Below are 17,743 nucleotides of genomic sequence, written 5' to 3' on the forward strand. Positions count from 1 at the left end.
CTGCCTTCCTGGCTGGTCTCCAGGCAGAAATGATCAGAGATGCCTCTGCAGGTGGGTCTGGGCTAGATGGCCTCTGAAGGCCCTTCCAACTCAGGATTCTCTGATACATTCAGTGACGAGGGAATAAGAAGTGGGCTTGGGTCCTCATTAGCATCCAAATAAATTTCATTATATCTTCGTATCAGTGTCTGTATTTTTGGGAAAAGTAAAACTCTTCTCACTTGCCTTCAAGACAGAATATAGAGACTTCCCATAATGCCTCTTGAGTTTCTTCCTCGGGTCTAACCTCTTGATCTCTGCACTGGAAACCATCACTCTGATGAGGGTGCTGGCATCAGGACCTGAGCCCTTCACTGATCTGTAGGGAGCAGGTGACAAGCAGCCCGGATGTCTCTGACATGGAACTGAGTCCCTTTAGCTTTCCTTTCCAGGCTGACAGAGCAGGGGCAATCATGGGAAGCTTTGTAGACAGAGACTGCAAGGCCTTGGGGCTGCCCAGGAGGTGCTCCTTTGTTCTCACAATGGCTCTGCTCTGCCTGAAGTTTATCAGGGGAATCCCTGCCTCATCGCCATGATCACCAGGCACCAAAATCATGAGGTAGAAACCAGCTCATCTTAATGAGAAGTTTCTTGACTGTCACATGCAGTGACCTCGATGTAAGCTGAATGCATTCATATTGGTGGCCTGTGGGAGAACACAGCATTCCCTGAAATTGCACCAATTTTTATATCCTTGAGCAAACACATCTGATTTCTTCCCTTCACCAAAGATGGTTCCCCAGTTGACACGATGTTAACCCAGTCTTTTCCTTATTCTGAAGACATTCAATTTATGAGAATATCCAGATGGATTCTCTCACACAGTTCTGCAAATCATCAGCCTACTGCCTTCTTGTCTGATTTTGCAACGTGGATGGTCCACATGAATTATTTTTCTTATTTCATGTTTTTGTTAGTGAGACACAAAATTTAGCCTTCACTGGTAACCTTCATGCTCTAGAGAAAGGCATGTGCCCACAGAGTTCATTCATAACATTTGTTTTCATTATAAATGCTCTGATGAGAGGATAGAAACAATCTCTGGCTGAAAGCCTTTCACAGTGAGTCCATAGATGTCTTCCACCCAGTATATTGTCTGCTTAGAAGCTCTGTACTCCATTTCAATGCCTTTCCCCATTCAGGTCAGTTATAAGATTGCTATACATCCAATGAATCCTCTGATGGTGAGCAAGGACTGGCTTTTACCACACTGATCACATTCTTAAAGTTTTCACCTTAACAAGGCCATTCTTATATGCAAAAGGCTTTCCACAATGATTACACTCATAATATTTCTCTCCAGTGTGTATTCTTTCATGTTTAACAAGACAGGTCTTCCACATAAGTTTTCCCACAATGATTATATTTTTAATATTTCCCTTCAGTGTGGCTTCTCTGATGTTTGTCAAGGCTGGAGATGCATCTGAAAGCTTTCCCACATTGATTACAGTCATATGGTTTCTCTGAATTATGGATCATCAGATGAGAAATAAGCCATCTCTTCCATCTAAAACCTTTCCACATTGATTACAGTCATAAAGTTTCTCTCCAGAGTGGATTCTTTCATGTTTAACAATACAGTGCTTCCATCCACAAATTTTTCCACATTGATTACATTCATAGGTTTCTTTCCAGTGTGGATTCTCTGATGTCTGCCAAGAGACTTCCTAGCTTTGAAAGTCTTTCCACATAGATTACATTTATAAGGTTTCTCTGCAGAGTGGATTCTCTGATGTTCACCAAGAGACTTCCTATCTCTGAAAGTCTTTCCACATAGATTACATTCATAAGGTTTCTCTCCAGTGTGGATTCTTTGGTGTTGTGTAAGAGAGCTTCTCTCTTTAAAAGCCTTTCCACACTGGTTACATTCATACGGTTTCTCTCCAGTGTGGATTCTCTGATGTACAATGAGAGAGGCCTTATGGGTAAAAGTCTTCCCACAACTGGTACATTCATAAGGTTTCTCACCAGTGTGTGTTCTCTGATGTATGATAAGATCAGGCCTCCTTGTAAAAGACTTTCCACACTGAGTACATGCATAAGGTTTCTCTCCAGTGTGAATTCTCTCATGTACAGTAAGAGAGGCCTTCTGTGTAAATGTCTTTCCACACTGGGTACATTCATAAGGTTTCTCTCCAGTGTGGATTTTCTGATGTTGATTAAGACTGTTCCGTGATTTATAAGCTTTTCCACATTGATTACATTCAAAAGGTGTCTCTCCTGTATGGGTTCTCTGATGTTTATTGAGACAAGTCCTCATTCTAAAAGATTTTCCACACTGATTACATTCATAAGGTGTCTCTCCAGTGTGGATCCTCTGATGTTCCACAAGACTTTCTTTTGATCTGTAAGTCTTTCCACACTGATTACATTCATAAGGTTTTTCGTCAGTGTGGGTTCTCTGATGTACAATAAGATCAGTCCTCCTAGCAAAAGACTTTCCACACTTATTACATTCATGAGGTTTCTTACCAGTGTGAATCCTCTCATGTACAGCAAGAGTCTTCCTACCTCTGAAAGATTTTCCACATTGATTACATTTATAAGGTTTCTCTCCACTGTGGATTCTCTGATGTTCAACAAGACTTACCTTCCATCTGTAAGACTTTCCACATTGATAACATTTATAAAGCTTTTCTGTAGTATGGATTCTCTGATGTAGAATTAGACCTGCCCGCCATTTAAAGGCTTTTCCACATGTATTACATTCATAAGGTTTCTCTCCAGTGTGGCTTCTCTGATGTTGAGTAAGACTGTTCTGGAATAGAAAAGCTTTTCCACATTGATTACATCCATACAGTTTCTCTCCAGTGTGGATTCTCTGATGTCGAGTAAGACTGTTCAATGATTTAAAAGCTTTTTCACAATGATTACATTCATAAGGTATTTCTCCAGTGTGGGTTCTCTGATGTATAATAAGACTGGTCCTCCTTCTAAAAGACTTTCCACATTGATTACATTCATAAGGTTTCTTCCCAGAATGGATCCTCTGATGCTCACCAAGAGAATTCCTAGCTCTGAAAGTCTTTCCACATTGATTACATGTATAAGGTTTCTCTCCAGTGTGGATTCTCTGATGCTCAACAAGATTTTCCTTCCATCTGTAAGATTTTCCACATTGATAACATTTATAAAGCTTCTCTGCAGAGTGGATTCTCTGATGTAGAGTAAGACATGCCCGCCATTTAAAAGCTTTTCCACATTGGTTACATTCATAAGGTTTCTCTCCAGTGTGGATTCTCTGATGTAGACTAAGACTGTTCCATGATTTAAGAGCTTTTCCACATTGATTGCATGTATAAGGTTTCTCTCCAATGTGGATCTCCTGATGTTGCAGACCACCATCCTTCCCTGTCAAAGGCTTTCCATTGTGATAACGTACATAAGATTTCTCTGCAGTGTGCATTCTCTGATGTGCAGTAAGATATTTCTTCTCTGTCAAACCCTTTCCACATTGTTCCTGGTCATGACATTTCTCAGCAGGGTGGATACTCTCAGGTGTTGTGGAGACTTCTCTCCAACTGAAGTCATAGCATCTATCACTCAGGAATCTTTGTTTGTGAGGTTCTTCCACAGAAAGTGTTTGCTCTGTAGCAGTTTCCTTCTTTTCCAGTCTGTCTCCTTCTGAGAAAAAAAAAGCAAACAACAAAACAGACACTATAGATACACACATATATTTATATCCCCTTTGTTCCATAAGTGGAAGAAAACTCACCTACTTTCTCTTAAAGAGAAACACCTTAAAAGGGCAGAAAAAGGGCTCACATCCCAAGGATGATTTACTTTCCAAAGAGCTTCATGCAGGAATTTCCACTGTATCTTCACATAAAAACTTGTGACTCAGGTAGGGACATAATTCCCCGCACATTCACAACTCAAACAATGAACCCCAAATGACAGAGTGACTTGATCTAAACCCCAACAGAGGGGACTAGAATGCAAACCCTGTGCATAGGCCTGCTCTTTCCACAGAACTTGACAAATTCTGAATTTTTTCACTTTCAATCTGTCTCTTCTCTCTCATTTTCATTGTCAGCATTTCACAGATGCAATACCATTTGGTGAACATATACTAAATATTCAAATTATATCATGATCTATTCTATATATCTCCTCTATCTATTCCATAATCTAAATTCCTTGGGCATCACTTTTTTTTTTGTCTTTTTCAGGGCAACTGGGGTTAAGTAACTTGCCCAAGGTTATATGGCTATTTTTTTTTGTGTTAAGTGTCTGAAGCCAGAACCGAACTTGGGTCCTCCCGAGTCCGGGGCTGGCACTTTACCCATTGCACCACCTAGCCACCTGAAAAGTAGAGGGTGACATTAGTTCAGTCTTGCAGGCTGAGGAGCAATCTCTCTCTCTCTTTTTTTCCTTTTGGAGGGCAATTGGGGTTAAGTAACTTGCCTAAGGTTACACGGCTAGTTTTTTGTGTAGGTGTTAAGTGTCTAAGGCCGGAACCTAACTCGGGTCCGCCTGACTCCAGGGCCAGCGCTTTACTCACTGTGCCACCTAGCCACCCTGGGCATCACTTTAAATCTTAGTTTTTCTCTTGCATTATCTGAGTTCACATGCAGAACCCCAACACATTTCCTGAGGCATAGGGGATTATTTTGTTCTGACCCATTAATTTCCTGAGAGTGTCATTATTTATTTCTTTTGAAAAATTATATTTAAATGCCTCTCTTCCCTAAAAGAAAATTAAAAGCCTTCTATGAAACAGAATTTTTAAAAAGTGCACGGCATTACCTATATCTGAAAATATTTCCCTGATACAAGAATTGGAGTCCATCAACCTTTTGTGCAGAAATAGACAGCATGCTTGACTACTGGTCTTTTTGCAAACCTTCACCTTTAAAGGTTCACAAACCCCCTGAAGGAATGAGACAGTTTTCAAAGGGATTTGAACTAAAAATTTTTCAGTGGCACATAATCATCAAATTTGATTTCAAAGACATTTATCTTCTGGGACAAGAAGTATGTGCTTATTTCAACCTTAACATCTGTCTTTTTGCAGTGATTCCAATCTATTATGATCAGGAATATGGGACTTTTGAGGACTACGCAGTGATTGCCTCAAACTCTGACTGCTTCTGACCAAGTGCAATATATTCTTTCAGTTTCTCCACTTGACATCAAGTTGTTTCCAAACTTCCACAAAGATTGGACATACATGTGCAATGGTCACAGGCATGCAAAGACCCTTAGTGGCTGTCTATCACTGTACTGGACTCATCCTCTCATTCATGGTCTACTTTGTAGTCACATCTCATCAAACATGAAATCTCCAGATCAAGATCTCACTTGGCTTGGCATGCTTACAGTAGTGAGAGCAGATATTGGAAATCCATCATCGCCAAGCGTGCACAGTAGAGTCCGTCATGAAACACCATGGACAATCACAACCTGGCTACAAAAACAGACCTTAAAATGCTGAAGTTGTTTTCTACTTTGAACTTCTCCTATGTTCATATTATTCTTTTTCTATCCAATAGAATCTCAAAGGAAATGTTTGGCAACATAGGTTGGTCATGGAGAAAAGTTTAAGTGAAAGTGTAGGTAGTTTATCAGTGATAGAAATAACAAAGTCATGTCCGAATAAATCCTATCCTTCCAAAAGTTATAAACAATGATTTTTTCAAAATGAAGCAAAATTTGCAACTGACCTTGGAGCACAATTGTCACTTAATGCAATACTTGCCAAGAGTCAATAGAAAAAGAGACTTTTAAAATAATAATTAGCAATTCTTTGTGACTGGGGAGAGAGTTAAACAAAAAAAGCAATTTCCAAACCTTAGAAGAAGCTCATGAAATTCCCCTTCCATTTTCCACCTTATCTATTTTCCAAGTCAGTGGTTTTCCCAATGAGATATTTCACATTGCCTTCTATTTTTCCATTTGTTTGGATCTGTTTAACAGTATCTTGATTTCTCATAGTCACTAGCTTCCATTTGCTCCAATCTAATTCTGGAGGAATGATTCTCTTCAGTGAGCTTTGGAGATTCTTTTTCCATCTGGCAAATTCAGCTGTTTAAGGCATTCTTCTCCTCATTGGGTTTTTGAGCCTCTTTTGCCATTTGAATTAGTCTATTTTTTAAGGTGTCATTTTCTTCAGTATTTTTTGGAGTCTCCTTTAACAGGCTGTTGACTAGCTTTTCAAGATTTTCTTTCATCATTCTCATTTCTTTTCCCAATTTTTCTTCCACTTTTCTTATTTGGTTTCCAAAATCCTTCTTAAGCTCATCTATGTCCTGTAAGCAGCTTATTCTTTTCTTGGAAGCTTCTGGTTCAGGAGTTCTGACTTCACTGTCTTCCTCCTGTTTCATGCCCTGATCCTTTTTGTCCTCAAAAAAGGAATCCAGAATTGGACCACTGTGCTTGCCTTGTTTCCAACGTTTGCTCATGTTGCCACTCAAATACTTTACTTTTGAGCTTTTTACCACAGTAGAACTCTGCTACTAGAGGGGGGAGATTTGTCCCAATTGCTGGGGTTTTCTCAGCTTTATTGTTAGTTGGGTGGCTTTTCTGAAGCCTCCACACGCTCTGGCAAACTCGTCTCTCACCCCAGGACCTCCACCATAGACAGTGATCCAGATCCAAGCAGGTTAAAGCAAGAGCAATTGCACCTCAGACGGATGTGAAGCAGCCACTTGGCAGCAGCGGCATAGCCGCAGCCCCTCAGCTGCTTATCCCTCCAGGGGGCAAAGTCCAGACTGCACCCTCGAACTCCCTTTTCCCAAAGTCCACACTGCATTGACCTCTCACTTTATCCTTAGCATCTATGGGTTGATAATTCTGGAAACCACCAAAGCTACTGGCAATCTGAAGTCCTTCCAGCCTGCGGCTGATTATGGCTGCCCTGAGGCTAAAACCTCAGGCTCATGTGAGGCTGGGCTGGGCTCCCAGAGCACTGCTTTGGCCCCTTCCTGACAGCCTGCTGGGCTGTCTTCAGTGGGAGGTTAACTTCTCTGTTAGAAGTCTCTCTAGGACTAAGAAAACATATCATCCCCTCCCTTCCCCTCCCCTTCTCCATGTTACACTCCATTTGTTTGGGCCTCCTTTCTGTTCCAGGGAAAGGTTGTCCCACCTTCAGACTCTCTGGGTTTACTTTTTTGCTGCCATCTCTGTAGCCTAGAATGTTCTCCCTGGCTTCCCTGATTCCCCAGCCAGAGCCTAACTCCCACAAAGAGCCTTTCCCAGTCTTCCTAAAACCTAGGGCCTTCCCACCTTGACTAGCTGCACTTTGTCCTGTCCATTGTGGGTTTCTACATAGCTGTTGGCATGCCCCCTGCCCCACGAGACTGAGAGCTCCATGGGAGCAGGAGACATCCCTTGCATCAATTTACATGATTAGTACTTTGTACAGGGTCTTAGAAGTTTCCTGATGTGGAGAAGGTTTGGGAAAGAGCTCATATTGAACAGCCTAAGTACCTTTTATACATTCAGGACAATTCCATACTCCCAAATGCCAAACAATGACATTTTGGGTCATAAATTTATTCCTGGAAAAAAAGGTGAGAAAGGTCATGGAGTCCAAACCCCTCTAATTACAGATGGAGAAATTAAGGCTCACTGGTTCAGTGACTGACCCCTGAAGACACTGCTGGGAAATATCTGAAAAAGCGTTCCAAGGCAGGTCTTCCTGCCTCACATCCAGCACCTGCTTCACCACAACACACAGCAGCCTCCTGTAATCCCAGCCCTCACACTCCTGCTTCCACCTCACTCACCTGGACAGCAGCTCCTCAGGCCTCCTTGCTCCAGCATCCCCGGTGCTTCCCTTTGCTCCAAATAAGAGATCACGTCTTCCCTGGGAACTGGAAGCCCTGGCATGGGGAGTCAGGGATGGGCAGGAGGAGAAACTTGTCATTCAGGTCTCTTTAGGGAAAGGCATTCAGACCCAGAGCTGGTGCTTCTGAGATTGACATGATTATGTTCACATCCATGAGCCTGTACTCACACATTAGTGCTTATAGTGCAGGTAACCCAAAAGAGGGTCTGCCCCTCATCCTGTTGTACAACCTGTTCTGAGAAGAAGCCAAACCTCTGCCCCCCATCCTGTCAAATCCCATTCTGGTAGAACTTCTAATTCCAAAGGGGGTTAAAAAGGGTTAATGTTCAAGACCAGACTACAGTCCCAGAACAGGGGCCTAGAGGAGCCAGCTTTTGTCCTGTCCCTCTCCCTTGTTCCTCACTCCAAAAAACCTATAGGAACGTTGTGGCATACTCATTTGGGGGGGGGGGGTCCTCTGTGCCTCTCCAGGTGAGAGTCTCTTGCTGACAAACTCAACAAACTCCAGCTGGTCCAAATTATCTTTCTCAGCCAGTCTCTAATTCCTGGCAAGGCCAGGGACATGAAGGCAAGGACCCCAGAGTGGTTCCCAGGACCCCTGAAGGACAGTCTCAGAGCATTTCTTTTCTGAGCTTTGGGGAGAAGATCATGGAACCAGACTGGAATCAGAAAATCTGATCTTGGTGCATTCTCTTCATGAAGGATTGACTCATTGCACACTTTGCATTATTAAAAATTAGAGGCAGCTGATGGTGTAGTGAAGAGAGCCCTGGGCCCAGAGTGAGGTTTGCCAGAGTCTGAATCGAGTCATAGACCCTCACTAGCTGTGTGCCAAAGGACAAGTCACATAACCTCCTTTTGCCTCAGTTTCCCCAACTGTCAAATGGGGAGAACAATGTCCCCTAACTTGGAAGGTTATTGTTATTCCCTCCCCTCCCCTCCCCTTCCCCCTTTCCCTTCCCTTCCCACCAACTCTGCTGGAATCTGAGGGCAAGAGGAAGGAAGATTCAGGACAAACTCACTATAAGCGGATAAGCAGAAGCCTGAGCTTCAAATTGCTGTTTGTTAAAAGGAAGAATATTCCAGATACTAGACCCATCCCAGAGATGACGGGCATGTAAGGAAAAGCCCCCTGAGCAGCTGTCAGACACTTGGCAGAAAGAATTCAGGGCCAGGTGGAGGTCAGACCAAATGGCCCCTGAGGGTCCTTCCAGGTCTGAGATGCTTCCACACCAACATGAAGCTGCCTAGAAGGGGTCAGAGACAGCTTCAGGAGGAATAATGAGACCCTCAGGCTCCTGTCACACAATGCAGAGACCTTCTATGGGAAACACCAGGCAGCAGGACAGGAAACCAGCACTCTCCTCTCTCTCATAACTGATAAATGCTCCAAACCCTGCCCTCCAGGGATGAAGATATTCCTTTGATTGCAGACTCAGTGTTACCAGGGGAAGTGTCCTTACCCAGGGAGAGCAGGTTCTGGGCATTCTCCAGCATGACCCCCCAGTACAACTCCTTCTGAGGATGATCCAAGAGGCCCCACTCCTCCTGGGTGAAGTCCACAGCCACGTCCTTGAATGTCACCAACCCCTAAAGCATGAAAAGGCACAGAATGTGGAGCTGAAGGACACTTCAGGTTTCAATAGTCCAACCTTCATTAATTCACAGAACAGACCTGAAGCCCAGAGAAGGGATCTGCTGAAAGGTCTGACCCTCCATGAGAAGCAGAGTCACCTCCTGAAAGCATAGTCGTTAAGAGCCCAACTGCATTTTGGGAAAAGGAATTTCTATGATCAGTAAAAACAAAGCTGAGGAGTATTTGCGTCTGAAATGCATCTGCCTGTGGAATCAGGGAGAAAGTCTGTGCTGTATCCAAGAGGCAGGTGGATCTGGGGGGGAGCAGGACAGAGGGTGATGGGAAACATCTTCCTCATCAGAACCGATATCCATCATTCTTGTTCAGTCCTGTTCAGGACTTTAAAAACCATTTGGGATTTTTCATTACAAAGACACTGGAGTGGTCTGCCATTTCCTTCTCCAGTTCATTTCGGTCTCTTGTGTGCTTTGGATTTAAGTTAAACTTCCTGGAACTCCATTCAAAATGAAAGGAAAGAAATTCTAGACTTTAAGTTGTATAAGCACATAAGATAATAAAAAAAATAGTATTTTAAAAAGGATATCTCCACTATTAATCATAGTTGCTCTTACTGTGCTATCTTTGAGCCTCTTACCCTGTTATCTCCGGTTTCTTTCTCACTTGCCCATATATACATATATTCTGAATAAATATTCTAAAGAAATTGCCTTGGGTCTTTCTTGGAGTGCCGAGCATTCCATTTATGCAAATCCTGAACCTCCTTAATTGGACATTATGGCGTCAACAGGATTTACAGGTCAGAATGCCATCCTTCAAGAAATCCACTGTGGAAAGGCTGGAATTGAGTGGTTATTGTTATTAAATTTGAGATGGGCACTGATTATGGTAGAAAATATAGACTATTGTAATTTGTTATCATTTCAAGAACCAAAGAAAGCAGTTAGAATTTTAGCCCAGTATGTTTTAAAATGACCTAAGTATAATAAGGGAAAAGCAAACTTCTTGTAAACTTTTTGGAAGATATGAATGTGAATGGGTAATTGGAATAGTAGGGAAAGAAATAAATTTGTGGATATATTTCCTTTCTGAGGACCAAGTGCATTAGAACTTAGAAATATATAGATACATGATCAAAAGGTACAAATTGTTATTTGGCATTAAGAAAGTGATTCATGGTATGTCCCCTCCCCCTCCCCCCACTCCCCTGAAAGTTTTATTTACCATAGTTTACTGTTCAGTAAGGGGATGGTGGTGGAATCCACATCCTAGGGATTTTTATGGGACTGATATAATTGTAAAGGTGCTTGGTACAATGCCCGGTACAAAACAATAGTGCTATTTGAGTGTAAACTGTGCAAGCTAAAATTAATTGTTTCATGTTTGTTAATCTTATGTGGAATTTTCCTTAAGTGTGAATTTTATGCCAGTGGTAATGGGATGAATGATTTTTTGTGCAAAGCAATTTAGAAATGACTAAATTAAGATCACCAGATTGGTAATTACTTGATTTTGGTTTCAAATTCTAAATTTAGGTACATGATACTTATTTATGATATTGTTACTGGTAAACAGTTGTATTAAAAGGAAGTTTCAGTTAAGATTGTTTAAACTTGTAAGACTGTTAACGAAGCTATTTGGTGTTATTGCATAAATCAATTATTTACAAAAGTATGCTTGTGAAAGGTATTATTGGTAATTATGTTAAGACCTGTGAAACCTCCTTGTGTAAATTTTGTTAATTATTTGGGAAAGATTTTATGACCAGAGAATTTAGGAATTGCATATTAGTTAATGATATCAGGATAAACTGTTTCTGAAAAAGGGAAATATTCTTATGAAGAAATGTTTTATAAGATCTTTGGTATGAGCTGATGGGGAACAGATTAGCAGACAAGAAAGTTAAGGAGGCTGCCCTTTCCATAGGATCTATGAAGATGTATGTGTTGAATCCCCAAGTCCCTAAGACAAAAGCAATACATGTGTTCATAGAAGCTGAAAGGAAAATTTAATTAAGTTTGGGAAGATTGAAACTGAGCAAGACCATTGGTTATTGCTTGACGGGAAAGAAATGGTTAATTAACAAATCATGAGGGAAATTTTGTGAATTTTTTTACATCAAAGACTCCATTGGGGAGTATGAGTGATGTGTGTCCTAGCTTTAAAGAAATACAGATGTATAAGTATATGTATATAGTTGCTAAACAAATCTGTGAAGTGTCTTATATACAAGGAAGTAAGCAAAAGGGTATTAAGAAAGCAGTGTGAGTCTCCTGGCAGAAAAGCTAGGAGAGACAGACCCCAGGATTTGGAGAGTGGTGTTTATGGGTTCCAAAATAATAAAGTAGTTTCAGAAGTTTTATGGGAAAGATGAGAAAGACAAGGAAAATTTTATAATCCAGCATGGGGAAGCAATCTTATTAGTCCTGGGAAAGGAAGCAGGGAGAGAGGGACAGCAGGTAGAGAAATCTGTCCATTAGTGCATTAGATATTATCTGTAGTTAATTGCTTATAATCAGAATGATTTGATGAAATTGTGGGAATTTATTTTAATGCTAAAACCTAAAAGTGTTAATTGATTACTGTATGTGGAAAGGAAGAGACTGGATGAAAACTTTATTTTGACTAGTTCTGTTCATTCAGAACAGTCTTCCTATTACTGTATGATGTTGTAAAACTGCCAAAGTCCCTAGAAATTATCTCTATTAGGCAAGGTCATTCAACCTGGGAAAGAGAGCTTGTTTTAGTTATGAAGCTCCTAAACAATAAATTTGACTTGCTGAGAAGCAGCAAAGTCTATCTATAAAAGATTAAAAAGGATTTCTATCAATTGGCTTAGATTTGATAATAAGTTTAGATTTGAAAAGGACAGGGAATCCCTTATGTATGTGAGTCCTGGTAAATCTTTGTGGTATATTGCAACTCAATGAGAGTAAATTGATGTTAAGGTAAAAAAGGTTTTGGGACTATAGCACATGTGGATGCTTTGTCCAATCAGGTCCCTATTTTTCATCTTTATGGCAAATCAATGGAAAGTTAGGCATAAGGCAAGTGTATGAAATTTTGCTGTTTTAAGGACATTCTTTCTGAATGTTTTTAGAATAATTAGATACATAATTCATCAGTTTGTGATATTAGACCATGAACCTCTGCAAAATTATCAAGAATAAGCTTTGTCCCAAAAAGTGAGGTATAAAAAGACACCCTCCCCCAACTCTGCAGAAGTGATTGGGCCATGCCTAAGGACATATCTTTTGTTTGATCATGGAGTCCAGTATAGAATATAATATTGATGTTAATAGAATAGATAAGAAGATTTGAAAAGGAAAGAGGAGGGTCCTCCACACCCTTCTGTCTCTAGATAGTTGCTAGGGATATCTTAAGTGTGAAGAAGGCAGATGTTAATAGTTAGATAAGGAAATATGATGTTGAAACATTATCCCATAAATTATGGCTGGGATTTCAAAGTGACAAGTAAGGTGTATTTTTGTATTGTGTGTAATGGAGTCATTAGGTATTTCAAAGTGATGAAAGAGCAATTGGGTATTAATACAATTGACTGAATTAATTGTTGGGGTTAAATCAGAGATCCTTTTAGTTGAGATAAAATAAATTTTAGTCTGAGCTCAAACTAAGCATAGTTATAAGAAGATAGAGAAATTTGGGAAGTAGATACAAATCTGTTAGAACAATCAGTTATAATCCTGATGGAAGGTTCGATTTCTTTATGAATAAGAATTAAAGATGTTCCTCAATCAATGTGAGATTAGAAGCATATTTTGAGTTGATTATTGGAGATTGTTATTTAAGATTTGATGGGACTATTAATTGGCTGTTTCTTTGAGTCTAACTCCAGATATAAATATTAAGAAAAGTCACCCGAGCCACCAATCCATAGTGCCAGACCCTGTAAGATACAGGTATGAAGGTTGGGGGAATGACTGTTCCACAACAGCTGAGGTAGGATTCTCCTGACTCGATTTACCCGCAAGCACCTGGCAGACCTCAGCTTGGCTCAATGCAGAATGCAGCTTGGTATACATTTTGCCTGAAATTGACATTCTGAAGTTGGGGAAATATGGCCCCCTCATTACAGTTTTGTCCCCATTTTTGGTGTCAAGTTTCAATAATCAAAAGTTTTGGAGATACAACAACAAATCTATTAAATACTTGATTCTGGAACATGTTAAGTTGCTATAAGATTAAGCTATTAGGCTCAGGATTTAGGATAAATATTCCTGTCTAAGTCAGGGTCCTTTAGTTCTTTGTAATAATGTGAGGACAAGTAGGTCAAGGGTTTGTGGGAATATAATTCTGTTATTTAGTTAGTATCATACTTGTCTCAGCTTGGTTATAATTAGTTAATATTAAAAGAATAGTTTCTCGACTATTTAGTAAAAATTTTAATGGTTGTAATTGTTAGTATGATGTAAATCCCTTAGTGAAATCTCATCCTCCTGGAGGAGGAATTAATCATGGATTAATGCAAAAATATAAGAAACTTAGGGGCGGCCAGGTGGCTCAGCGAGTAGGAGCACTGGCTCCAGTGTCGGGATGACCTGGATCAAATCTGGGCTCAGATACTCAGCACCACACCCAGAAATAACTGGCCGTGTAACCTTGAGCAAGTTACTTAGCCCCTATTGCTTAAAAAAAAAAAAAAAAAAATATATATATATATATATATATATATATGAAACTGGGTTTAATGTGTGATCATGACAACGGACCAAGACTCCAATTTTAATTTTGTAAGAATGATAAGGGTTCAGGACGGGTAATTTAAATTGGTTCCAAGGTTCCTTTTGTAGGAAAGTGAATGAAAGAAGGCAGAAGAGAAAAGAGCCTGGAATGCGATGCTGACGATGGATGGATGGAAAACACCCAGAGGACTCCCATCAGATGGTGTAACCCCTCACAGTTGTATGAAATGAAACTTTGGGACTTTGAAGGGACAGTTGTTTGTTAATTTTCTTTTGAATCTCTGTATCTGTACTCATAAAGGGGACGACCCCCTTGTATGTTGTCAATGAGGCAATATTATTTAAGGAAAGATGGTAAATGGAATCCCTTACATATTGGAGCTCCATGAAAATAAAAAGGCACATGGGACCATAACTAAATTTTGTTTTGAGTTTGAATTTGGGTATACTTATCTGCATTAAATCAGTATCTGAGAAACAATTCCACAAGCTACTCAGATGGAATGTGATCTTGTTCTGTTAACAGGTGGAAGTCTACATTTGGTAAAGGCTGAAGGGACAATCTTAGCCTCTCTCTGGGATGGGATCCCTCCTGGCTCAGTTTACCCATGGGGTTCCTTTGAAAAAGAATGTTTCCCACATATTCCTGAGTTTAGCGATGAGGTGGAATGGATGCTGCATGGTTGGATATCTATGATTTTACCAGAATTTAAACAGAGCCAAGGATGTTTTATCCTGTCATATTCGGAATGTAACATGTCCCTGATGTTTTCCTTCTATAGCAAATTTCCATGATCAGAGCAAGTGATCAGTAAAAGATATGAGCTCTTTTGTGTTAGCTTATTGGAAAAGCCAATATTTTTTCATCCAGAATTAAAATATGCTCGGAAAGTTATCCAAACTGCTTAAGACTAAATTTTGTGATATCTAGGAATTGTGCAAGTATCTAGGAATTTAAATTGTAATAATACTTTGGGAATTTGTTACTCAAGGGTACTAACAATTTAATAAATTCCAATTTTAAAAGTTTATTTTTGCTTAAAGGAAAAAGAAAGATATTTCAAACTTTCCAATTAATTTTTCTTACATAGAGGTTTAGTGACTATTCCTCTCAACACTAGGATAAATTCAAACTGTTTTCTTTTTTTTAAGAAAGGAAATGTCTTTAAGAAGAGATGTTTTGAAAGGTCTTGTGTGTTATACTTTTGAAGGTTTAGTAAATTTCAAATTAATGCAATAAATTGTAAAGCAGAAGAGATATTGCTGTTTCAATCTAAATTTGTAGTTATTCCATTATCTAAGCAAAAGTTAACATTTGTAACTGAATGTATATGTAAAAGATTCAATTTCTGAAGTATCTCTTTCTTCCAGAATGAATATAATCAAAGGATAAACAAGTTTTATGAAACAAAGATGTATGTCTACTATTCAGTTGTGAGGTTCAAGTCAGGAACTTATTTAGTTTAAGTCAGTGCAGTTATGTTAGTAAAAGAATAATAACTTCTCGGGGCGGCCAGGTGGCTCAGTGAGTAAGAGCACCAGCCCCAGTGTTGGGATGACCTGGGATCGAATCCAGGCTCAGATACTTAGCACCACACCCAGAAATAACTGGCCGTGTAACCTTGAGCAAGTTACTTAACCCTAATTGCTTTAAAAAAAAAAAAGAATAATAACTTCTGAGGTATCTTGTCTATGGGAAAATGAAAAGGAAAGTGAAATAGTCTGAGTAATGGGTTATACTAGCCCATACTCACCTTACTTCTGGATAATTTACTCCTACTCCTTTTTGGCCCTTGTTTGTTTAGCCTCTTTGCCAGGTTTGTTTCTTCTAGGCTCAGCACAGATGACATCTCAGGCTGAGTACCAACCACTGTCCAAGAACATGACCCATCACCCCTGGACCTGGCATCTACCAAGTTCTAGACACTGGCTACAGACCCAGCCCCTTGAATGGTGGGACCCTATGAAACACAGACAGCTCTATGCCCTCCCTCAGCATGAAGCAGCTTGGAAAGCTTAGACCTTCGTCCCTTGTCCCCAAATTATTTTTTAGGTCCTATTTGTTTAAGGGGGGGAATGATGGGGTGCTGGGGTGCTTGGCTTGAACAATAGTTTGTAAAATCACCTTAGTTTGCAAAATCACATTTCTCCCTAGCTCAAGGGCAGCATGCCCTATAAAATACTTATCTCTTCCCCTGTTACAGTGGTCAGTTGCACCTATAGGATTTTGGAGTTTGACCCAACTGTGTACTGCTGAAGCAGTTGTGTACGTGTGATAATGGCTTAGTTTGTGGGATGGCCACTATGCAGCTGAAGCCCTGTCTATTGAACCATTCCTCCAGCCTGTGTGATTTGACTCTGTAACTGCTTCCTAACTTTTCTATGCTATATGAAGTATGTAGCCAACATATTTGTGTAAGCTCCAATAACCAGACTGATTTATCCTCTATAGGCCAAGAGGCCCCTTTCTCTGGATGCCTTTATAATAATAACTTACCTGCATTGGCAGGGTGATGATTTCTTTTTTTTCCCCTGACCAAGAGGATACTCTTAACCTTGAATGGACCCCTAAGCTTTGTCTTTACCCCATGTCTATCTTTCCCTTGAAACTTTAATTTCTACATTGAATTCTTCCTGGGAACTGAGGCAACTATTAGAGAAAAATGAACAAGCGCTCAGTGAACACTGAATACAAACCCATATAGTTGCTAATAAACTATTGGAGGCCTCTCATTTAATCACTTCAGACACTAATCACCACTAATATGATCTATTATTTAGCAGATTGTTAATTCTTTTATTTTTGTGTAACATCTATATATACTTTAGGATAAGGAAAATCTACCAATCCATGACCCCACTTGCAGGGACAGTCTATGCTTTGTATAATCTAAAGGCTGAATGTAGGCACAAGGGAAGCCCCACTGTGAGGAATAAGATCATACAAACCAAGACCCCAACTCAATATGACCTTTCTATTACCCTGAGCTGCTTGGGAACAGGGATCCTGAGAACATGAGGGGTGCTCCTGTCCTGGGACCCTGGCCAGGTCCTTGAGAAGAGATATGATGACTACTCCAACTACTGGAGCTAGCTACTCCAATGAAACATCCATCTTGGGGGGGGCTTTGGAGGGACTGGCCTCCGTTCCAGGCCTCACACCACATTCGATGCTTGCTAAAAACACCTGGCAATATGCCTTCTTTGTTCTCAGCACTACTTAAACTGTCAGATTCAGACCACAAATTGGAATCTCACCATGGAAGACCCTCCTGTGTGGAACCCTGATGGCTGTACCTAGGATTCCCCAGCTTGTGTGGTCAGGTGTTGATGCTTCCCAGTAACGGTGATACTTGTAAATACCGTGTTTCCCCGATAATAAGACACTGTCTTATTAATTTTTTTGGACAGAAAAACACCAGAGGGCTTATTTTCAGGGCAGGGCTTATTTTAATGAACATTGACAGCAATTTTAATAAACAGGTAAATGTGAACAAAAAAATGTACCTTTATTCAATAATGAATTCAATAAAGAACAGGATGACACGCTCACTGCTGCAGCTCTGATTGGATGCAGCTCGGAGCGCGGCGTGCGGTTCACCGGGGGGGGGGGGG

At 40.3% G+C, this 17,743-nt stretch overlaps 1 protein-coding gene and 1 pseudogene across 1 annotated transcript in view; both read right to left on the reverse strand.

The window, feature by feature from the left end:
• Nucleotides 1–1,369: 1,369 nt before the first annotated feature.
• The window catches only part of LOC138169787 (zinc finger protein 850-like), a 60,705-nt pseudogene continuing 44,331 nt past the window's right edge, over nt 1,370–17,743 (reverse strand).
• LOC138169786 (KRAB domain-containing protein 5-like) overlaps nt 3,530–17,743 on the reverse strand; it is a 20,825-nt gene continuing 6,611 nt past the window's right edge. Inside the window, exons 3-5 of the mRNA XM_069099345.1 lie at nt 9,295–9,421; nt 7,761–7,865; nt 3,530–3,657 (exon numbers count right to left, since the gene is read on the reverse strand). Of these exons, the coding sequence (XP_068955446.1) occupies nt 7,762–7,865; nt 9,295–9,421 (231 nt within the window). The 3' untranslated portion in view covers nt 3,530–3,657; nt 7,761. The remainder of the gene's footprint in view (nt 3,658–7,760; nt 7,866–9,294; nt 9,422–17,743) is intronic.

The sequence above is a fragment of the Petaurus breviceps genome, unplaced genomic scaffold (assembly GCF_028583685.1).
Source record: "Petaurus breviceps papuanus isolate PSGF00001 unplaced genomic scaffold, PetGlider_PUasm1.0 378, whole genome shotgun sequence".
NCBI classification, from domain to species: Eukaryota; Metazoa; Chordata; class Mammalia; order Diprotodontia; family Petauridae; genus Petaurus; species Petaurus breviceps.